Raw genomic sequence first — 24,883 nt, forward strand, 5'->3', positions numbered from 1 at the left:
GATTTGGAAGTGGAGTCTGCAGAGACCTGTAGCCGAGTTGACATACCATCATTACAGTAGGCAGTGGCCCAGTAGCACTGATGTCTTTACAAATGGGAAACCTGAGCCCAGAGATGGCCACACATGTGGAAGACTGTGGTAAGATGAGGTTGAATAATGCATCTATGAGCCAGGAGGTACCCAGGCAACCATCATAATGGGGAAGCAAGATGAAGCTTCCCACCCCACTGCTGCATCTTTCCGTCAAGGTGGTTTAGGGAGACCAGTACACAGGGAAACTGTCCATCCGATGTGACATGGACAAGTGAGCCAGGAAGCAGGTGGCCTTGAGGTGGGGACTTCCCTGGGCTTTCCCAAACCTGCCTCTGGATGCCGGTTCCTCTGGTGGGTGAGAGGGCCATGCTCCAGCTCCCACCAATGTCCTGGGCAGCATCTCTACCCTCCTCCCTGTACCTCGCACTGGCTAGAATAATCAGAGTTTTCTGGGTTAAATATCTCCCATGGTGGCTTGGCCTTAGAATTGGGGGTCAAAGAGTCAGGAACCCCTGGGTAAAAGGAGGTTTCTCTGTGACGGGAGAACTCTTGCCTGTTCACCCTCCGATGAAGCCAGCCCAAAGCTGTCTGCCATGCATGCCTTTGGCAGGGAGGGTGAAGCCCCTTGAAGCAGTCTGGACAGGTTTGAAAATGAAGGTGAACAGGGCTCCAGACCCCCCCCCCCAAGGACACGTGCAACACTAGCTACAGATTTAGCAGGGGGAAGTGCCCCCATCAGCCTGCAGACAGCTGGCCTTCTGGTGACTCTTGGGGCCTGAGGGAGCCATGTCCCACAGTGGCATTTTAGAGATAGTCTCTCCTACAAAGCCAGATTTCTGATGTCTGGAAAACGAGAAAACCAGCCACAACCAGCACTTCTTGGGCGCAACCCTTTCCAGTTTTGGCCAAAAGTATAGGCTGGTCTAAGTAATTTGGCTGTGAGGCCGAGAGCTGGTGGTCACCATGATGGTTTTGTCTTCTCAAAGGCTCCTTTCTCTTTGCCCACAAGCAGAAGCAGAACACACATGTCTCCTGCAGACTCTCCTTCCCTGGCAAAGCCCAGGACCCCTTACCTTCCACACCCCTAGGAGCCAAGCTCTTCCCTTTCCTACCCCCCAGCGGGCCCTGGTACCTGGGTTTCTTCCCATCGTGCACCACCAAGCCAGTGACTGCTGCACGGTGGTCCGTGAGCTGTTTGTTGCAGGACATGCTGTGCACGTTGATGATGTAGATGACAGAGTCCTCGGAGCCCACCCACACCTGGCTGTGCTCTGCCATCACCATACAGTTCTAAAGGGAGCCAAGACAGAAGGGTGGGGTGAGCCATGTAGACCAGGTTCACGATCTGCGCTTACTAACCCCAAGTCACAGCGAATGAACACTGATCCTGTAAAGATGCCTTATTGAGAACACAGACGTATAAAGCATGGCAGAAAATACAGGAGGGACAGGATAGTGGTCCACGGTGTGAGCTGCAAGGAGCAGCAGTAACTGCACTGCCTCAGCAAACACACACCGGCACTGACATTTCCAATGTGTCTGGATCACCACAGAGGCACCGAGAGCAATGATCTGGGGGTAAAGACAAGTTTTAGCAGGTGGCTGGATTTGCAGTAATGAAGATGGATAGCAAGAATGGCCAATCGAGCCATCAGGGCCTCTGCAGATGGCATGTCGTCAGGGGTTCTTCGTGATGCCAGGGACACGCAGTCTGGTGAATCACTTAGAGCATCACACTGGGTTAAGGGCGCTGCACTCACCACTTTGGAGGCACCCACTTTAAAGCGATGCTGGTGGATGGTCCAGGAGGAAGCATCAAACACGACCACTTTGCCTTCATTCAGGGCACACCACAACTTGGGGTGTGCATCTTCAACCTTCTCTGCAGGGTCAAGGCGCCCTGAAGAGGAAAGTAGCCCCGAAACTTTTCAGTCAGATCAGTAACAGTGGGAGGGGCCACCTCCTACCACTCGGCTGTCCTGCAGACAGCCACAGAATGCCAGTGCAGCGCCAAGTGCAGGGGTGTGAAGATGGCAGAGTGCCATCCTCCCTGGAGAGTCTGGGGTCTTGTGAGCTCCTGGAAGGGACAGTCCAGACTGTGTGGAGTGGGGATGTACTGTCGCACCAGGGACCCACAGGTAAGCGGACAGCATGAGGGTGGCTGGTGAGGAAGGGGTCAACTGGAGAAACCAAGATACAGTGTGTCCATCGATTTCCACACCTACCCACAGCGTGGAGCAGGGGTACCTTTGCTTCAGGTTGTCACCCACAGTTACTGGTTGGTATCTATCCTTATTTATTTAGTGTTTTTAAGATGGAGTTTCATATAGCTCAGACTGGCCTTGAACTTGTAGTTATCCTCCTGTCTCATCCTCCTGAATGCTGATATTAGAGATACATACCAGCACATCCAGCCTGGCATAAACTGTAATTTATTTGAGCCCTCTGGGGGATGTTTCTCTTTGTTGAGATGAGGGCTTGCTATGTTCCCCAGGCTAATGTTGTCCTACCCCAGCTTCTTGTGCAGCTAGGACTACAGGTCAATGTCACTGTGTCCAGCTTGACTCTAGAGTGTGACTCTACTGGCATTGCCCTAACTGGTCACGAGGCCGATGGTGTCAGAGCTGGGATGGCCTCTTTCATGAGGTATGTGTCTCTTGGCAATACTGGAATACCTGGTTCTCCCTCGGGGAGTTGTGCTCTGAATGGCTGGATGGGAGCCCCTCATGATGTCATCATGCCAGAAACACACTTGCCAGCACAGTCTCTGAGCTCCCACTGATGTGTGTGTGTGTGTGTGTGTATAGCACACTTAAGTGGAAGTTCAGGGACTACTTTGGGGAGTCAGTTTCTCCTTCCACTATGTGGGTTCCAGGGATCAAACTCAGGTGTCTCAGGGTTGTTGGCAGCAAACACCCTTACCCACTTAGCCACCTTACCAGCCCAGAAACCCTTAATGTAGTCAAATGCATGAGTCCTTCGGTGATCAGGTATTCGGGGCTGGCCTGGTCATGCCTGTGCTGCTGGGTGTGCTGGTCCACTAGCCTGTAAGTGCCTTTTTTCATCTCGACTTCCATCCACTTGGGACTGATGTGGTGACTGACTGAAGTGGGCAGGGCTCCAGCTTCCAGTACGGAGCTAGGCTGTCCTACTACCCCACGGTTATACAACCATTCGCCATCAGCCAAAGATAAGAGCTGAGGACACACAATACCTGAATTGTCACATACTGCAGAGGGCAGGGAATGAGTATTCTGGGTCCCTAACTATGTTGTTACCCAAGTATAGGGTGCCACAAGGCCAAGTGGGCAGAGTGGTCAAGACAGCTTTGCCCCGTGGCTCAGGATTCTTTCCTACAGTCAAAAATAAACCACCCCCCTTCTCCTAGCACAGGGTTTTCCCTTCATTGTTGCCAGGGTGACTTCCAACCCAGATCTAAGTTCATCACAACCAGGAGCAGTGAGAGGTTACCTTACCTGGAGTATACAGCAAGACGTCAACAGCTTGGGGAGCAGTCTCTCCTGCTGAAGGGTTTATCTTGTGTTTTAGGGTCTCCGAGGTTGTCTTTGGGACTGCCATGGGTGCTGAAACACAAGCACTTTGGGTTACCAGACTCAGAAAGTAGGACAGCAGTGGCGTGTAACTCACAAGCTCTCCTGTCAGGTTAAAAACCACATGCGGCCTGAAGGGGGCACTCTTGAAAATCAGTGTTAGGGATAATACCATCCAAGGTGCCCTCTGGCCTCATCCCTGATGGGGAGCGGGGCCAAGAAGGCCGCTGCTATGCATGTTCTCCTGGTTGAACGGAAGGCCATTGTGTACATGTGACATTTTCTTTTAACATTTTGTGTGTGATGCGCACACCATAGAACACATGTGGAGATCAGGAAACAATAGGAGTCAGTCTCTCCTTCAACCATGTCGTCAGGCTTATCAACACGTGCCTTTACATAGTGAGCCATCTTTCCAGCCCTGGGTCACATCTTCCTTACCCATTCGTCTGTCTGGCTCCATTTCTAAGACTCTGCATATGACGCCAGGATAAACATGGGTGACCCTTGCATCTCTTCCTGCACAATCCAACTCTTGTTCCTAGGCGATGCAAAAACCACCTTCCCTGGGGGTTTCTGGGACTACCTGCCAGGGTGAGGGACTCTCCTGCTAACCCCCTGAGTTACCTCCTAGCCTCCCGCCCCCATGAGTCACCTGCACTGCAGTGGGGATGATGCTTTGGGGACTTGCTGATGGCTTCTCCCCACACCCTCCCTTTCTCATTAACCCACACATCTGATACTATTGCTATCATCCTCATTTTTTTCAAAACAAATAACAGCTCTGAGCTCCAGCAGTGCAGGATGCTACGAAGGGACCCTCTGCCACTGTTGCTCCACCTGCTGCCTAGGGCTCTCCTTTCGTTTTGTGTATTTTTAAACCCTTCCATCACAGGCGCTCCCAGTGCTTCTGCATCAAGCTTGTCATGTCTCGAGTCTTCACTTTGCTAAGCCATGCACTAGAAGGTATTTCTGGATTTCTTTTCTTTTTTTTTTAATAAGATTTATTTATTATGTACACAGTGTTCAGCCTCCATGCTTGCAGGCCAGAAGAGGGCACCAGATCTCATTACATATGGTTGTAAGCCACCATGTGGTTGCTGGGAATTGAACTCAGGACCTCCGGTAGAGCAAACCAGGGCTAGGAGCTCAGTGTGCTGTGACCGGAGCTCAGATGGCGTCTCCTGGGCCATAGGGAACAAGGTGATGATGACAGAGCGTGTGCTGGGCGTTCCCATGGCAACTCTGTAAACTGTTTACAGAGGAGCTAGAAAGCCGTTCCATAAACTGCTGGAAGCGAGAAGGCCTGCGTTTAGAGTTATATAAACAGCTGAAGTGCACTGTTTATTTGATTTTATTCCCATCTGAGGAAAAGAACAGTTCTGTCGAGACCCAGGACCGGCAGACAGAGCTCCTGGAGGGCTCCGTGGGTCTCCAGGCAACGTGGAGCACCTGAGCCTCCTGGCTGCTGTCCCAGATCAGGCAGGAGCGGGTTCTATGGCCAGGAAGTGTCAGGGCCACACAGACAGTGACAGATGTTACCAAGGGCAAGATGAAGATATGCCAAGGTGAGTAAGCACACAGCCTGGGGTGTTTTCTAATTCCTGCACAGCTATTTTTAAAACCTGACTCCACACCCAGGAGCGACGACAGGAACCTGCGCAGGCATTCACAGCCGCCTTCGTCAGGCAGAAGGCAGTGGACTTCAGTGTCCACTACAGGAGACGAGGTTTAGGAAATGCATTGCTCTCAGGCAGCACAACTAGAGCCATTAGAGGAAGGACTGGGAGACGGCTCAGTGCGTTCCGTGCTTGCTGTTCAAGAATGAGGACCCATGGAAAGCAGGGTGCAAGTGTGTGCCTCTGCAATCCCAGTATTCCTATGGACAGACAGAGGGCAATGATAGGAGACCCTCCCCCCAACATACAGCTAGTCTAACATACGCAGCAGCAAACAACAAAAATGAGATGACCCACACACACACCTGAAGCAAAGTGGAAGGTGGGGACCAACACCTGAGGCTGTCCTCCAACCTGCGTACACACCCCGTGGCATTCACACATACACTCACACACAAACCATACAAAATACAGTTTTCCTTCAAGGAGTGAAGTGGCGGCACAAGCTGGCTCATGAAGGAACCGAGACACTGGACTGGGCGAAAGGATGGAGTCAGGAGGGCTCCCAAGTGTGGAAAACACCCAGGACAGATGAGATCACAGAGAGTCAACAAATGGCCCCAGCGGGAGCCCAGAGATGATGCTAAGCAGGTATGGGAATTCCTCCTGCAGAGTGGGTCTCACAGCCATCACAAGGAGAGTGTCACCACTCTGCAAATGCCCTAAACTTAGTAAGCCACATGTTAAAGGGGTCCAGGAGGCGAGGGACATCCAATGTCAATAGGACCTGAATGGTTTCTGCAGACAGTCCTACTTCATCTGTGTCCCGAGCTGAACTTCTATTGTTTACCTTCACACACTCTCTGTGGCCTCGATAGGTTTCCTGTCTACAGGTCTCAAAGCAGGAAGCTGCAGGACATTTAAAATGGAAACAAGGGGGCTGGAGAGATGGCTCAGCGGTTAAGATCATTGCCTGCTCTTCCAAAGGTCCTGAGTTCAATTCCCAGCAACCACATGGTGGCTCACAACCATCTGTAATGAGGTCTGGTGCCCTCTTCTGGCCTTCAGGCATACACACAGACAGAATATTGTATACATAATAAATAAATAAATATTTAAAAAAATAAAATAAAATAAAATGGAAACAAGGCAGAAGCTCAGAAGGCGCGAGACATCTTCTTAACCCACTGGTCCTAGACTTGAAATACGGACCTCTGTATGGCTTCAGAATGGGAGAGCCAACCAGAAATGAGCAGCAAAGATGCTGGAGATTTCTGTCCCAGGAAACTGGCCACAGTAAAGATAAAGAGATGCTGGGCACCAAGGCACAGTAATGCCAGCACCTGGGAGGTGGAGGCAGGAGGATCAGAGTTTAAAGTCATCTTCAGGTACAGAGACAGGTCAAGACCAGCCTGAGCTACAGGAGACTGGTGCTTAGTCCATCTGTCAGCAGACCAACCAGGTGCAAAGAAGCCATGGATGTCCGACACATCCCCAACATTGACCAGAAAGGCTATCAGTTACTCAGCAGCCTTCCAGACATTTCTTGTCTGCTGAACAGGACAGGAAACTCTGCAGTTGGTCAGGACATGCAGTTTACGTGTAAAATGGAACACCACCCAGGACAGAAACAAGGAGCCAGTGTGTGACAGGGAGGAGCCACATGGTCCAGGGTTCAGTGACAATGAAAGTCATCATGTGATTTAAAAAAAATCCTAAAAACATCTATAATCCTAATACTCCCTGGGGCAGGAGGATTGTAAATTCAAGGCCTGCCTGGGCTATATACTGAGTTCCAGGTTAGCCTATGCTAGAATGCTCCCCTGTCTCACACAAACAATAAAAAAGCAAACAAGGGAACAACAGTGACACTCAAAACAAATCAGGGCGGGTGAGATTGCTTAGTGTTTAGGCACTGTGCCCCAAATTGATAATGAGTTCAATCCTGGAGACCCACACTGTGGAAGGAAGAAAAATGACTCTGACCTTCACACACATCATGTGGCATGTGTGTCCACACACACATCTCTCACACACACACAACAGAGACAAGAAACACCCTCCAAATCAACAAAATATAGCTGGGTGTGTAATGCCAGCACGCAGGAGATGGAGGCAAGAGGACCATGAGTTGCGTTCAGGTGGTCTACACAGCAAGACCCTATCCACCCGCCCCCAAAAGTAAGCAAAAACAGAAGAGAGAGCAAGAAAGTTTGGTGGGTTCTAACGGATAGAGCCAGCCAGAAGAAGAGCCCGAGGCAAACGCTTAGACAGCCAAAGGCATGGCCTTGCACGCACGTGGAACTCACTTTCGTTCTTCATCTTGTCAAAGTAGGCCAGCTTGGAGGCGGCATGTATGGCGCTGGACGATTGCAGTGTGCCAACTACGGCATCCATGAGCAAGACGTTGGTCAGTGCTTGCTGGACGTACTGCGGGTCCTAGGGCAGAAGCGGGCGTGTGTCAGCCCCGTCCACTCACTGGAGGGTGAGTGGGTGAGGAGCTGGGATTTGGGGTCGCATCATCTTTTGCTCGGGAGTTACAATAAACCCTGATTGTTGACTCCGGGAGCCAGCGCATTTTCTTCTCTAAATGGGGCCGGCAGGACCTCATGCCTCCTCACCCCTGCCCCAACCATACTAAGACAGCAGCGCTGTGACTGTACCCAGTGACAGGTGGGGGAACAGTCCTGCCATGGGCTTTTGCCGTTGCATAGCTAATCTGCATAGCACAGCGGGTGTAGAACCAAAAGGCTGGGCCAGAGATCATGGAACACAGAACCTTAGGGAGGTCAGAGTTCACTCCTACTCCATGACAGGGATAACCCATCACAAGTGGGGGCCCCACCCACGCCACCAGCCAGCCTGTTCCTTCTAAGACATTTCTGGTGACTAGTGGCTACAAGTCTCCACATACCCTTATGACCAGTTCCTCTGTGTGAGTCCTCTGATGATGGCCTTAGTTCATTGTTTTGGTCAGGTTATGTAATTGTTCAAGACATGATCTTGCTCTATAGTCCAGGCTGGCCTCAAACTCCAGGCCTTCCTAGCTTAGCCTCCTGAGTACTGGGATAATGGACACATGTTCCCATACCTGGCTTGCTTGACACATGTTTTCTTGGCATTTAGACAATGCACACCCCCCCCAACCCTCCCCACCATTCACTGGGAAGACATCAGAACAGAGGGTGCACAAAGGGAAACTGAGTCAATGTGGGCTGCAACCTTCATGGGCTCCTCCTCACTCCAACCTCAAAGGCCACATGGCCTCAAGTGAGGTCACAGAGCCACAGCTGCTTCTGTGTCCCCACAGATAGTAGAACTCCCCTGCCCAGTGGTGCCAGGCCTGAGCTGCGAGCTCTCGGTGACCCCTGCAGGACCTGGTGCCACCCGTGCCCACAGGACCACCTCCACCTCAGACCTTGTGGTCGTCTGCCAGCTTCTTCCCGGCCCACATCTCCTTCACCATCAGGTGCCACAGGTCACATTCGGACTTCAGGTTAGCCTCGAAGACTTCCTTCTTGGCCACCGTCTTGATCTTTAAGGTGGGTATCTTCAGGAGGAGAAAGGCCACTGTGGTGTTTTTGACTTCCTGTGGGAGGACGAGAACATGACGTCACAGAGAAGCCTGGGTTGGTAGAAGGAGGGAAGGAGCAGCCTCAAGGCATGGAGGGCAAGTTTGGCCATGATGTTGGGCACGTGGACACCTTACAGCCCTTTGCTTTCCCAGAGGACTTCTGGAGCGAGCCAGCAGCGCAGACAGGGATGTCAGCTGCAGGCCTTGTGGGCATCCCAGTGGTCACTGGTCTTGGCCCTTCTTCCTGCTGTGACCTTAGTAGTTGAGAACACATGACACCCCCACCCCACCTCTCCTAGGCCTCAAGTGTGGGATGGTAATTGTTAAATACAAGGTACGAAATAAGACCGTCAGGGTCCCATTTCAGACCTGGTTTTTTTTTTTCTTGCCTTTTTTGTTTCTTTGTTTTTGATGGTGGTAGTTTGGTTTGGTTTTTTTAAGGCAGTTTCTCCGACCTGGAACTCTGTAGACCAGACTGGCCTTGAACTCAGGAATCCGCAAGCCTCACCTGGGATTAAAGGTGTGCACTGCCACCACCCAACTCTCTTTTTTTTTTTTTTTTTTGAGACAGGGTCTCACTCTGCTGCCCACACTAGCCTAGAACTTGCGGAACTCCTGCCTCTGAGTCCTGAGTGCTGGGATTAATGACACACACCAGTACACCTGACTCAGACCTCCTCCTCTGGAGTAATGTAACGTGGCCAGGTGTGGTCGCATATGCCTTTCATCCCAATACTCCAAGGCAGATCCAGGTAGTTCTCTGTGAGCAATACATAGTCCAGGACAGCCAAGGTTACACAGAGACACCTGCTCTCAAAAAACCAACCAACCAGGTTATAGAGATGACTCAGAGGTTAAGAGCACTTAACTTCCAGCAACCACATGGTGGTTCTGGTGCCTTCTTCTGGTGTGCAGGCAAACATGCAGGCAGTACACTGTGATGTAATAAATAAATCTTAAAAAAAAAAAAAAAAGCTGGGCGGTGGTGGCACATTCCTTTTATCCCAGCACTCAGGAGGCAGAGGCAGGCAGATCTTTGTGGGTTCAAGGCCAGCCTGGCCTACAAAGTGAGTTCTAGGACAGGCTCTAAAGCTACACAGAGAAACCCTGTCTCAGAAAACAAACAAATAAAATAAAATGTGCCCAGGTGTGTGGTAGAATGTGCCTATAATCCCAACATTCATGTGGCTGAGACAGGAAGATTGCAAGTTCATAGTCAGCCTGAGCTACATAGCAAGACCCTATCTCAAAAAGCAAATAAACTATGAAAACTAATAAGAAGCATGTGCCCAGAAACCCCAGTAGGCACTGTGGGACACACCATGGGGACAGCAGGGACTGGGAAACAGCGGCTACCGGTGGTCAGCATGTAGCCGTCTCGCTGAGAGGAATTCATTCCTAACCTCCCGTCTTTGGGAGACAGTCATAGCCAGCCTTACCTTGCACCTCTATACATGGTCACTGCAGTGGAATCGGGTGAGGAAATACCGCCCCAGGGGCGCCACCTCACCCTTACTTGAGAGCTGATCAAGCTGGGGTACAGGAAGGCACACGGTGCTGAAGGTAACCAGGGGCACACAGCCTGGGGAATGGCTGCATCCTGCGCCTGGCATCATGGCAGCCTCACCTCTATGTTCCTGAAAGTGGCGATCTCCACGTAGCCCGGCCGCCCCTCGGGGAGCAGGAACAGGCGTTTCTGGGTCATGGCGATCTTGCCAACGCCGCGGTTGGTCTTCACGGAGCTCGACAGCTTGTACACGCACTCGTTCTTATCCAGATGGTCCATCAGCAGTGCAGGCAGGCTGACCTCTTGTGCCTCTGCTTCCGTCTCCTTCCAGCAGGTGTAGAAGTCTCTGAATGTTTCAGGGTCGATCTGTTTTTCATGTCCTGGGTTTAACAAGAAAGAGTTCATTGAGCCTCATGCCTCAAGCATGCACTACCCAAGTCAGGCAGCAGGTGGCACAAGTGCCCAGGACTCTGAAGCCTTCGCCTGCCCCAGCTTGTGGGGCAGATTTAGGTAGAGGCCATCTGTCCTTCTAGCCCACAGAGGGATGGCCATCTGACCTACCACAGGCAGTCACAGTAACTGCAACAAGGACACTTTTTTTTTTTTGAGACAGAGTTGTTCTGTTTCTGAGGCTGGTCTGGAACTCACTGGGCACCCGTACTGCTCCTGCCGTCTTTCTCCACATGCTGAGATTCTAGGCGAGCTTTGCTATGCCTGGCATATAAGGCACTTTCTTCTGGGGTACAGCTGTTGCCCACACTTACCTTCTGAGACTTGCTGGCTCAAGCTCTTCGCTCTCCCCATCTCCCTCGGCCTTGTCCTGCCTGGCTCAAGTGTCCAAAGCCTGTTGCTCTGTGCCCTCGACTGTGCCTCGGGCCCTCCGTCCTGCACAGACCGTACTCCTCACTTGCTGCGTTACCTCCCCAGCTGCTGGGCTACAATTGCTTCAAATGGACCTTCCTGCTCCTCACCCAGACATTTCCACTGTATCAGAACTCTCGTTCCCTGAGACTGCCCCCTTTCCTTTCACGCCCCATTCTGCAGCCATAGCAAGCACTGCCCCCAAGCAGGCCATGCGGTTATGTGCCTCCATACAGACTCATCCTAACTGTCACACCAGAACACCCTGCCTCTCCCCCTCAACACGCAGGTGAACAGCCCCATGCAGCCTGCCTGACAATGCAGGGGACAGCCCCATGAGAACAGCCCCAGCCCCATGCAGCCTTCCCTAACAATGCAGGGAACAGCCCCATGCAGCATTCTCTAACAATGCAGGGAACAGATCCATGCAGTCTTCCCTAACACTGCAGGGAACAGCCCCATGCAGCCTTCTCTAACACTGCAGGAACAGCCCCATTCAGCCTGCCCTGACAATGCAGGGGACAGCCCCATGCAGCATTCTCTAACACTGCAGGGAACAGCCCCATGCAGCCTTCTCTATCACTGCAGGAACACCCCCATACAGCCTGTCCTAACATGCTGGCTGCACACCTACCAACTGTGCACATACCTCCCTCAGGACACCAGTATAACCACCAGCACACAGCAACACTGACCCTCCACGGTACAGAGGACGCCTTTATAGCCACAGCCTACGGCAGCCACGCTCACCAGGCTTGCATACAAACTAGGAAGCTGAAGTAGGAATTACAAACCCTGCCTGCTGGCAGCTGGTCCCTGCTTATGCAGAACCCGTGTCTCCCTGTGCCTAGGCTTCAGAGGCCCAGGTCTGAGGTGGACCAAGTCCCATTGGGTCCACATCACCATTCCCAGGTGTTAAAGGTGTCACGGTGACAACTGTCTGATACATCTGATTTGCTGCCACAATGCGACGGGTGAGCACACAGCCGTGTGTAAGGGGACAGCTGTGTGCAGGCTGTAGAGGACGGGAAAGGTTCCAGGGGAAATTTCCAAATAACAAGGACAGCTGAGGCGCAGGCAGGAAGGAGGCCCAACAGGAAGGTCTGTCACCAGGCTGTAAGGCAACCCGGAACATTCTCATGGGGACCTCCACCAGGTGGCGCCATTCTCAAGCTTTCCTTCTGCATTATCTCTCAAGGTAGGTGAATAATATGTATTTTAAATTCTTTTCTCTCTTCTTTTGCAGAGCTTGGGGGTTGAATCCAGGACCTTGCCCATGCTAGGCAAGCCGGCAAGTCTTCCACTGAGCTACACAGCAAACCCCATGTAAGCTTTGAATTCACTGGAAAAATAATTTCACGTGGGGTGGAGGTACAGTAGCCGTCTGTATAATGTGTAACACGAAGAGACTGAAGAAGACAAACAACAGAGAATGGGGTGACCCCATGCATGGGACAAGCCTCTGAAGTCTCCTGCACTGGGCAGGGCGTTCAGTGAGGTGATTGACAGTTTGACAGTCATCCCCTGCCCCATAAAACTGTGACCCAGAGTCCTCCACCTTACAGACAACTGAGTTCTGCTGCCTGCTGGGGCCCAGGCTTCAGACCGACTGAGCTTGGCTCATAAGCACGTGTCACTCCCATCAGACATCATGTAAGAAAGGCTTTCGGGGGACTGGAGAGATGGCTTAGAGGTTAAGAGCAGCCAGTGCTCAGAGGTCCTGAGCCATCAGAGGTCCTGAGTTCAAGTCCCAGCAACCACATGGTGGTTCACAGCCATCAATGGTGAGATCTGGTGCCCTCTTCTGGCCTTCAAGCATACACGAAGGCAGAATATATGGCTCTCAGTCACATAAGGTACAGGGAAGAGCCCAGAAAACAGAGGAAGAGGCAGGAGTGGCAGGCCACACCACTGCTTGAGAGAGTGACAGAGCCAGGCATCCTTCATACACATCCTTTGGGACAGACCCTCTGAGCACCCAGCAGGGCCTGTGCAGCCAGCACCCGAAATGTCCTCGTATAGACACGTGGCCCATCCTTGAAGGCGAGGGGCTCGTGTGCTCTGGACGTGCAGAGTAGGAGCCGCAAGACTAAAGACACCCCAGTAGAGGGAAAGCAGACTTCTCGCGCTTACAGCCAGCACCCCAGCTAGCGATGGATACCACCCTGCGGGGACTACAGCAGGACCCGACTACAAGCTATGGTGCCTCGCTCACTGCGCACACACCCACAGCCGCTGTGCACACATGTGGACACCCACACACTCCGTTGTCCTCAGGTGCACGACAATCACACTCAAAGGCAGAATGTCCATTCCCCGCCTCCAACCTCTCACAAGTGTGCCGCTGTGATGTGCCCTCCTGCCGGCGGCTCACGTCACACTAACGAACATGAGAATGGAAATGATCGTTTTAAATACAGTCTCAACCGTACTCTTTGTGGGTCACCGGGTATTGAACCCAGGGTCTTGCTCACACCAGGCAAGCTCTCTACCGAGCTACGCTCCAGCCCTCGGGCGTACTCTTGTATCTCACACGTTCAACTCTAAGATAAGAACATTCAGCTTTGCAAAAATTTTGTCTCTCAGCACAGCCACTTGACCGGAACACATACAGTCACAGCAGTGGCAAGGGGGTCCTGTCCCCTCCTGGGGCACTTCTCTGCCTAAGAAACCATGTAAGTGAAGGCCAATGACAGTCCTTCACCAGCCGGCTCCACAACTATAGATCAGGTGCTCACTTCCCAGGCCCTCTGGAAGTTAGGTAGTGATGTCACACACTGCCACTTGCGGAGGAAGAAGAAAGGCCTTAAAAGAGATGCAGGCTCTCTTCCTTCACTAGGGTCTACCAGCCATTGAGAAACTAGGTGACCAGACCGGACCAGGGCTGTGAAGGAGACAGAGGCACCACCAGGCATGCTCAGTGTGCTGCCAGGTGAGAAGAATAACCCTAGAGATCGGAATCCCTTTATTTCAGGCCACAGCTGTATAGGGGGCTCTTGGGGTGTTCACATCCTCATGAGGTCACATGGCGGGAAGAGGAAAAGCACACCCACAAAACCCTCAAAGTCTTTCTGTGAATGCCTTGTCTCCCCTACACACACTAGCTCACCATAGCTGTCTGCAGCCCCGGACTCCCAAGTAGTGCAGGCTACCCCACAGAAGGCTACTGCACCTGGCCAGTGACAGGTGGCCCGCCATCTCCATCTCCCCCAAAACAGTCATGTATCAAGCTGTGTGCACCAAGTCTCTTCTATAAGTGACAGTGTTAACACAAACTGGTGCAGCCTCCTGTGTGCTCTAAGATCTTTCAGGGTTGTACGCCCAACACCATAGAATTTTAAGTTTACTGCTTGAGAAACAAGAAAAACACCCGCCTGCCAGGTGCGGTGGAGCGCGTCTTCAATCCCAGTCTTTGGGAGGCAGAGGCAGGTGGATCTCTGTGAGTTTGAGGTAAGCTGTTCTACAGAGGGAGTTCCAGGACAGCCAAGGCTACACAGTGAAATGCCATCTCGAAAAACAAACAACAAACAAAAATCTGCACATGCTCAGTAGAAAGCACATGCTCCAAATATTTTTTTTAGCTGCAGTTGGTGGGATCTGTGGCGGCAGCATGTGTGGATGGGCTGACGGGACTGGTCTGGCCAGCAGAGAGCAGGGAATTCAAGAGCTTCAGCAGCTGGGAAGCGCACACAGGTTCAAGCCTTCCTGCGGCAGTTCATGGTCAGCCCATTCATGTTCTCTGCAGTGCTCACAGCATGGCCAGGGGTGACGCCTGGTGTGCCTACCCTGGCAGCACCCGCCCTGGCAAGGCGAAGATGTCCAGAACACAAGAAGCCCACACAAGTCAACAGCAGAGAGAGAGAGCTGTCCCAGCATAAAACTCAGGCAAAGGCTGAGATTATGGCAAACAGGAAGAAGCCAGCATGAGGACAGACAGTTGAGGTCACCAGCTGGGCAGTGCTAGCTCACATTAGACAGGAAGATCATTGTGACAATGAGGCTCATACTGCCAGGCAGTGGGCAGCAGAGCTCACAGGTGGGGTAGCACACAGTTGGGGTGCTGACACTTGGCCCAAGCAAGCTTCTAGCTCTCAGCAGAGGAACCAACCCACACATACTCTCTAGGGACAGATGTCAGGGCCCTCCCGTTCAGTGTCTGGAAAGGCGAAGTCAATGGACACCTCTCAGTTACAAGATGACAGATGAAGTTGGGCGGTGGTGGCGCACGCCTTTAATCCCAGCACTCGAGAGGCAGAGACAGGCGGATCTCTGCGAGTTCGAGGCCAGCCTGGTCTACAGAGTGAGCTCCAGGACAGGCTCCAAAGCCACAGAGAAACCCTGTCTCAAAAAACAAACAAACAACAATAACAAAAAGATGACTGACGACCTACACTCCCTCCAGCATGGCCAGTAGACAGAACAGACACACATGTCAGTACAGCTAAAATGGATCAGTGAGAAATAGGATTTCAGACTTCCACAGATGGCGGGACACAGTCTGTGAGTGTAAAACATCACCTGTGTGCTGTTGGGAGACATCTTGCCATCAGGGATTTTGAGTGAAAGAGAAAGCAGAGCCTGGGTTGGGGACAGTGCTTCACTGGGGACACAGCACAGCCAAACCCAAGAAACATGGCACCTGGCACACTGCCCCCCCGCCGTGTGTGTGTGCGTGTGTGTGTGTGTGTGTGTGTGTGTGTGTGTGTGTGTGCGTGTGTGCGTCTGTGTTTGTATGAGAATTCTGAGGCACAGCTGTGCAGCCACTGCACAGCCACTGGGTCAGATGCAACTGCAGAGACAGCCAGCCTCATGTAGACCTCAGCCATGCTGTATCGTACGTCACCTGCAGCTCTGGGTCAGAACATGTGTGCACTTTGTGCTGTGTACGCCATCATGTCACATAACACCAGCAAAAGTTGCCCAAAACACTGAGACTGACTACTGTCTTTAACATACAAGGGCTTGTGCTCTTGCTGACATCCACTGGTTTAACTACAGAAAACGGAGACTTCTCGTATCTTCTCACTGCCGTCACTCCACGTGGAAACAGCAAGCTAGCAGGTCTTTGCACTGCGTTGTCTTAGAATAGCTTACTCTAAAATTGCTTTTCTAAGCTGGAGCTGCTGATTTGAGTTTCGTTTAAAGAAAGTCATTAAGTGAATCTTGACTTGGGATTAGAATAGAACTTCAAATAATTTCTGAAACAAACCTAAAAATACGTCAACCATTTTTTTTTTTACTAAGTACTTATGCAAAGCGGGATTCTAAACACTGAGGATTACAAAATCAGAATATCAACTTTCAAAGACACCAAAGATGGGTTGTGCCTTGCGGAATCAAACACTCAGTCAAGATTTTACAAGATTTAATTTTGTTCTTTTAAGACAGGATCTGTCTCTATAGTCCAGACTGACCTAGAACTCACTATGTTGTTGAGGCTGGCCTTGAACTCATAGTTCCTCCTACCTCAGTTTCCCAAGGGCCAAGGCTGCAGGCATGAGCCATAATTCTCATCTTCAAGATTTAATTCTTGCCCAGGCATATGGTATATTCCTTTAATCCTTGCACTTGGGAGACAGAAACAGGTGGTTCTTCGTGAGTTTGAGGCCAGCCTGGTCTACATAGTGAGTTCCAGGACAGCCAGGACTTACATAGCAAGACCCCGATTCAAAAAACAAAAACAGCTGGACAGCACTCGGGAGGCAGAAGCAGGCGGATCTCAGTGAGTTTGGGGACAGCCTGGGCTACAGAGCAAGTTCCAGGACAGCAAAGGCTACACTGAGAAACCCTGTCTTGAAAAACCAATTAAAAAAAAAAGTATATTCATCTCATTAATTTGGAAGTTTTTTTTTAAATAAAGATTTTGAGATAGCCCAGGCTGTTCTCAAGCTCATTATATAAGCAAGGATAACTCTGAACCTCTGATTGTACGCACCATCTCTCCATCTCTGGGGCTGGGGTAACAGGTGTGAGCCACCATGCCTAATTATTCTAGACACCAGGGTTCAAGCGTGCTAGGCAGGCACTCTGCCAACTGAGCCACATCCCCGCCCTGCTTTTGTCTTTAATCAATGTTAATATTATATTGTATACAACATAAATTAAAACGTATTTCTTTATGACTAATTACCAGCAAGTGTTTGTTCGCACACCTGGTTTATATTCCTAAACACCTGCGTCTCATGGAAGATTTTTGGGTGAAAGTGACCACGAGTGCAAGTTCAAGAAGCCTTGGCTTAAGGGTGGAGAGATGGCTTAGTGGTTAAATGCACTGACTGCTCTTCCAGAGGACCCAGGATCAATTCCCAGCACCCACATGGGAGCTCACAACTGTCTGTAACCCCAGGTCCAGGGGACCGACACCCATAGCATAACACCAATGCGTATTAAATTAAATAAATAAATAAATAAATAGCCTTGGCTTATGGGGCAGTGACAAGGGAAAAAAAGCTGTCTGTGTTCAGTGCAGACACAGCTCTTTTTTTTATCTTTTTGATCTTTAGTGGATCGAATTGTAGCTAGAGACCCAAAGATACGGAGGGCAGCGGAGCAGCTGTGGGGTCCTCTTACCCATGGTCAGTGCGTCAAACAGGCGATGGATGATAACGGTGTCTTTCACGATCCCCGACTCCTGGACCCGCTTCACAAAGTCGTTCAGCTGCATGTGCTTCTTGGGCAGTTCGAAGTTCTTCACAGCGTCATCTGCTTTGGGGGCCTCGCCCGGCTTGTCCAGGACCTCTGTGATGAGCCGCCTCAGCTCGGGAGTCCGCTCAGCCTGGGCCCACTCAGAGGCGGACATGGATTCCACCATGCTCTTAACAAGGTCAGCTGGGAAGATCCCTATGTCGGTCTTGTACAGGTTCTGGAAATCCAAGAGGGCGCTCAGCAGCTGCCCCTGCCTTGCGTGGATAAGGCCCCGCAGGTAGAAGTACCTGGCCAGAAGCAGAGAGTCACCAGGGCCCAGCAGGCCCATGGCCTTGCTCAGGAGAGCGGTGAGGTCTGTGTAGTAGGTCTGAACACACTGGCTCAGCAGCGGGAAGTGGATCTCGGGGATCTTGAATGTATATGTTGACTTTGGGATCACTTTGAGAACTGGAAAAGAAAATTAAAGGGAAAATGCATGGAATTATTTAACATGGTCCTGGAAAAGGCAGAGGGACCCCTATGGTGTCACTGCGTGCGCTTTGGACATAAACCCATGTGCTTCTTTCAAGACTTTCCCCCATACCCTTGGGGTGAAGAACCCATTTTGTTCTCAGAGTAACAACTATTCTCCTTGGGGCAATTATGTCTTCAAAACTATGAATATTAAGCGAAAATGCTGGGACTGGGCTCTGAAGACGAAGCAAATATCCTAAGCCAAGTTATATCTGCCACGCAGGGCTCAGCCTTTGCAAGCGTTTGTCCCCTGAACAGTGGCTCTGGGCAGCGATAGCATGGGGCCCCCGCCACAGTGATGCAGCCGGTGAGAACTGAGGAGAACCGAGCTCCTAAGTGCCACAGGCAGAAATTAAACCAGTTCCCTCCAAAGCCTGCTGGAAACTAAACACTGATCAGGATTGAAGCTCCTCCCCTCCTGGGAGCTCCTGAGGACAAGAGACCAGAGGCTGCGGGGCACACGGAGGCTGGAGGTGGTGCCCCAGCTATGGAAGCTGGAGGAGGGTGGGGCCTGTGATGTGCAGGGGTAGGGGATGGGTAGGGCATCCTCCAGATGAGTAGGAAAAGGGAGGCTCTGTGTTCCAGAGTGAGTGTGCACAGACCTGCCACGCCCAGGGAAGACATTGCAGGCTCAGAAATGGAACTGGTCTGCTTGGGGTCACACAGCCAGGAAGTTGCTACAGAAGGGCTCACAGCTCCTAAAACTCTGGGTTTTCATTTGCATACTGTCTCTGCAGACAGAAACTCTCTGGGGACTCAGCTTCCTGGAGCTGGCTGCAGCCTGAGAGAGGGACAGCAGCTGTCAAGGGCCTGGCCCCCCAACAGTTTCTCCCACCCATTAAGGACTCGGTGGGGCTTAGCGTACCAGTGAATGATACAACACAGATCAGGGTGTGCCTCGGGGAAGTTTACAGAAATGCAACATAGCTTGTAAATATCTACCTGCATCCTTTAGGAAGGGACTGGTACCTAGACAGGGGCATACTATTACACATCCGCAAATATAGACATGTCCTATATGTATAACATACAAACATGTGTGCATGTGTGTGCGTATACACACACACAAATGAGGGGGGCATGGACACAAAATAATCTTTTCAAAAATAGTTCACATAAGCCAGGCAGTGATGGTGGTGCACGCCTTTAATCCTGGTGTTCAGGAGGCAGAAGCAGGTGGATCTTCTGTGAGTTCGGGGCCAGCCTGGTCTACAAGAGCTAGTTCCAGGACAGCCAGGATTGTTACATAGAGAAACCCTATCTCAGAAAAAAAGAAAGAAAGAAAGAAAGAAAGGAAGGAAAAAAGAAAGAGAAAAAAAGGTTCTTTTTTTTTCTATTTTTACAGAGGCAGGATTTCAGGAGTATCACAATGAGTACACTCACATAGGGTAGCCAGAAATCCAGGAGGCTGGCCCCAAACTCAAAAGCACCAATCCTGCCCCAGGCTCCCGAGTTGTTAGGATTACAGGTGTTCACTACCACACCTGGCCAAATAGTTTAAGATTTTAAGCATATTCCTTCCCTCTGAACCATCTACGATCTACTGACTGCAGCGTTGGGAGAGTACATGCAGGAGGGTGGTGGTCTCGCCTGGACTGCTGCTTTTACAGCTGGAGGTGTCCATTATCCGAAGCGACGAGTTTCTGGGTGGCAGCTCGGGCAGGGAGATATCCTGCAGGTTGGGCATGCTGACCACCATGCGCCTGTGGGTGATGTGCAGAGGCGAAGCCTTCCTAGAGGCCATCTTCTCCACGGTTGGTCTCCTTGGACTGATGAGCATCCTGTCTATCCTAGGGAACAGCAAAAGTTCACTTCGTGGGCACAAAGATGAAAAGTGTGAGCCTCCGAGGCCACCACACCCAGAGTGACAGGCAAGGGGACAGAGCCACGCACAGGGGGAGAACCTGTCACTAAGTGCAGCCTCAAGCAGCTCAGGGGAAAGAACAGAGGGTCTCGGAGAGCCCACAATCCCAGAGATGGACAGGGCTGATACCTGCATAAAATCAGGAAAAGGCAGGAAAAAAAAAAAAAAAACAGGCTTCTTGAGTGAGGAAGCATGGGGAAAAAAAATGAAGCTGGACAGAGATCAGGGTGTGGTACAGGATGCTAGGCCAGACACACAAAAGCCGCCCCCATGAAACAGGGACACAGAGAGGAGGCTGCACATTTAAAGGCTCTCGGTGAATTAACTGTTCAATATCCTGCCAAACTGATCCCTTGCATGTCCTAATAGAGCTGTGACACATGAGCCCTCAGTCCCCAGAAAGCCGTGCACACAGGACACAGTGAGGCACCTGTCCTCCTCAGACTGGGTGTCAAGGTCCATCCGGGCAAAGGCGTCCATCCTGCTGTTGAGCCGGGCCTTCAGAAAGGAGTGGAACATGTAGGTGTCCAAAACCTGCATGCAAGGGAGAGAAGCTGTCAGACTGTGCTCGTGGTCCTCTGGCCTCCATCCAGAGCCTGCGGCCGCCCCACTAAGGAATGACCTCTCCTGCGCAGGATGTAGGAAGGAGCCTGTGAAGACAGGGAGCCTCACTCTTGCTTCTTTATAAACTGCATTATTTTAAATTATGTGTCTGTGGGTATGTGCACATGAGTGTAGGTGCTGGCAGAGGCCAGAGTGGTCAGATCTCCCTGCATCCAAGATTATGATATGAATCACACAAGGAGAGTATTGAGAGCTGCACCCACTAGAAAGCAGTATGCACTCTTAACCACTGAGCCATCTCTCCAGGCCTGCAACGGGTTCTTAAGTACTTAGAGGTTCATTCCTCACCGGCACATGGAAAGACTAAAGCTAAGAAGCCCAGGCCACCCGGCCACTACAACAGCTGCCCCTGTAGTGTATGTGACTCTGGCCCCAGGGACCTCGGGACATTCCTCAGCACACAGGCTGTCTCAGCCAGGTCAGGAACCAGACAGCCCCAAGGTCCTGACTCCACAGGGGACTCCATAGCACTGAGGCTGTTTCTACCCAAATGTATGGGTTGCCATCTGGCAAGGAAATTCTCAGACTACAGGCAACCCCCAACATAGGCAGGAAAAGGAGGTAAAAGGTGCCCAGATCTACTGGGAGGATGGAGATCCAGAAAGATCCACACCAGGAACTCAAAGTCAAAACAGTGTAGGAAGATGCAGGGAAGAAATAGACCATGTAAAAAGATGGACAGCCGCACTCTGTGAATAACTAGAGTTAGTAAGGATAGCCTTGACCCAGATGGGCAGGACCACAAACTGACCTGGATCACTATAAGAGAACAGAGGACACCAAGAGGGACGCAGGGCAGAAAGGGGGTGGAGAGGCACACAAGAGTCATGTGGGAGTCACACCATACACGTGAGTGGTGTAACCTAGACCCTGGAGACGGACGACTCTTCCCACCTCAAAGGTGTCTCACAAACCCACAGGGGCTCCACAGGGATGCCGACCAGATCAAAACCCTGCACGCTTTGTATGATGGACAAACCAGTCATTAAGGGATGGGCAGAAACAGTGGGTTTGCCAAGCGGTGATGGTGCGCGTTTTTAATCCCAGAAGTTGGGAGGTAGAGGCAGGCAGATCTCTGTGAGTTTGAGGCCACCTTGAACCTCAGAGGTAGTTCCAGGACAGGTAGGGCAGATACAAAGAGAAACTCTGTCTCGGAGAGAGAGAGAGAGAGGGCTCCACCCCAACTCTAGAATAATGTTGAGGAAGCTGCTGAGACACAGCTCAGGTCAGTCCCTAAGAGAAAGAAAGGACCAGCAGTGTGTCAATGGAAAATGGGCCAAGCTCTCCTCGTGGACAGAGCAGAGGCTGCAAGGCCAGAGGATGGTGGCAGGGAAAGGGGACTGATGCTCTGATTGAGGGCATGGTCACCCACGTCTGCACATGTGCCACAGTCCACCAAACCCACCTGCCTATAACTGTCTCTTATTTAAAATAGACTATACTCCAAAGCTAATTTAAAATCAAGGCAGTCAAGGAATGAAAACCAGGCAAAAACATTCTTTCTGGAAAAGCGAATACAGTGGATGAGACAGTACGAGATCCCGAAAACGCCTTCCTCGAGAGATGTTTCAACAGAGAAGTGAGTGGGTGGTACTGCCCGAGCCCCACCCTCTCACCTGCTTATAAAACTGCTGGTCCCCTGCTGCCCGCGTCTTGAGAAACTCCTCGCTGTTGAACACGCGGTGCTCATAATTCAAGTGATTCTTCACTTCCCTAGCGAAGAGAAGGGGGGGTCATGTGCTGAACCACAAACGTGCAAAAGCACACTGTCTTCTAGCAGCAGAATGATGCTGAGAGACACACCCTTCACAACTTACTGCATCCCCAGAACGACAGCATCAAGATGGAGTACATGATCGCCATCACTTCTCCAACTAGGAGGAAGGCGGGAAACAATGCTGCCGCCTCCTCCTTGAGCCTCAGCTCTTTACACCAACTAGGAGGAAGGCGGGAAACAATGCTGCCGCCTCCTCCTTGAGCCTCAGCTCTTTACACCAATTAAGACTCAATAATCAGCTATGGTGCTCGTCAGTTTGAGGGCATGCAGATGCCGCCAATGCTTCAACTACTAGCTTGTCCCGGACAAGTCCCTCCTCCTCCACTGCATAACCTGTCTCGTGTGATAAGTTCGTGGGACTTCAGTTGACAATCTTTCCAAGCCACAGGGACATATAAATAGCCGATGGCCTGCAGGGTGTGGCCAGATGGATGGCCTAGTATCTTCCCACCAGTGAGTAAAAGTGCATTCATCGAGGGATATAGAGTTTTACAGTCTAGAATCTCATTTGCTGGTTGCTTTGTTTTGGGAGTAGGGAGAATAGTCTCATATAGCACAAACTGGCCCCAAACCCAGAGGGCAGTCTTTTTTTTTTAAAAAAAAATATTTATTTATTTATTATGTATACAGTACTCTATCTGTGTGTATGCCTGCAGGCCAGAAGAGGGCCCCAGACCTCATTACAGATGGTTGTGAGCCACCATGTGGTTGCTGGGAATTGAACTCAGGACCTTTGGAAGAGCAGGCAATGCTCTTAACCACTGAGCCATCTCTCCAGCCCCCCCCCAGAGGGCAGTCTTGCACTACCGATCTTCCTACCTCTGTCTCCTTCCCAAATTCTGGGGTTACATACGTGCACTACCACACTTGGATAGAAAGTATTTTGTTGTTGTTTAAAAAAAAATAAAGAAGCCGGGTGTTAGTGGCGCACGCCTTTAATCCCAGCACTCGGGAGGCAGAGGCAGGCGGATCTCTGTGAGTTCGAGGCCAGCCTGGTCTACAAGAGCTAGTTCCAGGACAGGAACCAAAAGCTACGGAGAAACCCTGTCTCGAAAAATAAAAAAAAAAAAAAAAAGTTTGCTTTATGTAGCTGGGCCGTGGTGGCGTACACCCTTAATCCCCGCACTCGGGAGGCAGAGGCAGTTGGATCTCTGTGAGTTCGAAACCAGCCTGATCTCACAGGGAGTTCCAGGGCTACACAGAGAGACCCTGTCTCGAAAACAACAACAAAAAATTGCTTTATGTACATGAAGACATTAAAAAAGACAGACTGTTTAAGTTTCAGTTTGGAAACAGAGCACGGAGAACGCCATGGTTCTGTGTTAATCGCTCCTGAGCGGACACCCTTCCAGAACAGACCAGAGCCTGCCTCAGAGCCTCCTTTGCTAGGGATGCAGGGAACAAGCAGCTAGAGGGGGAAGAGATGCAGTAAGAGAAAGAGAACAGCTGGAAGAAAGAAAGGGCCCCAGGTTGTAACGTAAGTCCTAAGTGACAGTTCGGCTCTAATGGCAGTTCAGGTGGCACTGCCACACACCAGGCAGTAGGCAATGGTAAAGAGCTTCCTAGCAGTAAAGCCGGCACACTCATCTGTCCTGAGTGCCTTGGACGCTGCACCATCAGGCTTCTGAGTGCCGCGGAAATGGCCAACTGTCGCATAATTAGCTTCGGGAACAGACCCTCACTTGACGGACCCTGAGCCCTCAGCCAGCGCACACAGACACTGACTGGGTCTGCAGGCAGCATCTCCCAGGAAGTCACCTTGCAAACCACCATCTAAGTGGCCAGTGATGAGAGAGACAGAGTCAAGGCTGGGAGGATGCTGGGCAGGGTGGAGACTATCTGCTCGGGCCTTGAGGAGAGGCTGGGGAATGAGCTCAGTGGCCAAGCCCAGACGCCGTGATGAGCTCTGAAATACCTGAAGATGCCGACGAGCAGCTGGAGGGTGATATGCTGGATCTTACAGTTGAGCGTCTGCTGCCAGGCTCGGCGGCGGGCGAGGCCCTCGTTCAAGTCTGTGCTGGAGCTCAGGTGGGCAAGGTGCAAGTCTGGATGCAGCTGGAGGCTCTGGACTCTGGAAAAGGGCAGACCAAGCTGAGTGGCTGGGTGTGACATGAGCAGAAGCCAAGCAGATGGGTACTTGAAGATGCTCTGGTGTCTGTCAACAGTGTGGGGGAGCATTACAAACTCAGGACCGGAAAAGTTCATTCACCTCCAAATATCACCACCTGAAGGCCTACCTAAAAGGAGCGGGCCTCCTTCCAGAACACAAGTACTTCCTGTGTCAGGGCTGCCAGGACTGTCAACCACTGCTCCTG

The 24,883-nt window shown here is 51.3% G+C and overlaps 1 protein-coding gene across 2 annotated transcripts in view; it reads right to left on the minus strand.

Moving 5' to 3' along the window:
* Window positions 1-24,883, minus strand: part of Dennd3 (DENN domain containing 3) — a 55,098-nt gene that overhangs the window by 5,229 nt on the left and 24,986 nt on the right. For both annotated transcript variants that reach the window (XR_005976183.1, XM_041672576.1), the window contains exons 9-19: window positions 24,484-24,639; window positions 22,408-22,504; window positions 20,598-20,701; window positions 19,894-20,093; window positions 17,716-18,237; window positions 10,405-10,664; window positions 8,622-8,792; window positions 7,513-7,642; window positions 3,510-3,617; window positions 1,794-1,933; window positions 1,166-1,323 (exon numbers count right to left, since the gene is read on the minus strand). Coding sequence is in view for 1 of the 2 variants with exons in the window: in XM_041672576.1 (XP_041528510.1) it covers window positions 1,166-1,323; window positions 1,794-1,933; window positions 3,510-3,617; window positions 7,513-7,642; window positions 8,622-8,792; window positions 10,405-10,664; window positions 17,716-18,237; window positions 19,894-20,093; window positions 20,598-20,701; window positions 22,408-22,504; window positions 24,484-24,639 (2,046 nt within the window). In the remaining variant the exon portion in view is untranslated. The remainder of the gene's footprint in view (window positions 1-1,165; window positions 1,324-1,793; window positions 1,934-3,509; window positions 3,618-7,512; window positions 7,643-8,621; window positions 8,793-10,404; window positions 10,665-17,715; window positions 18,238-19,893; window positions 20,094-20,597; window positions 20,702-22,407; window positions 22,505-24,483; window positions 24,640-24,883) is intronic.

Source organism: Microtus oregoni, unplaced genomic scaffold (genome assembly GCF_018167655.1).
Source record: "Microtus oregoni isolate MIOR12 unplaced genomic scaffold, Mior012 000022F_ref0000154, whole genome shotgun sequence".
NCBI classification, from domain to species: Eukaryota; Metazoa; Chordata; class Mammalia; order Rodentia; family Cricetidae; genus Microtus; species Microtus oregoni.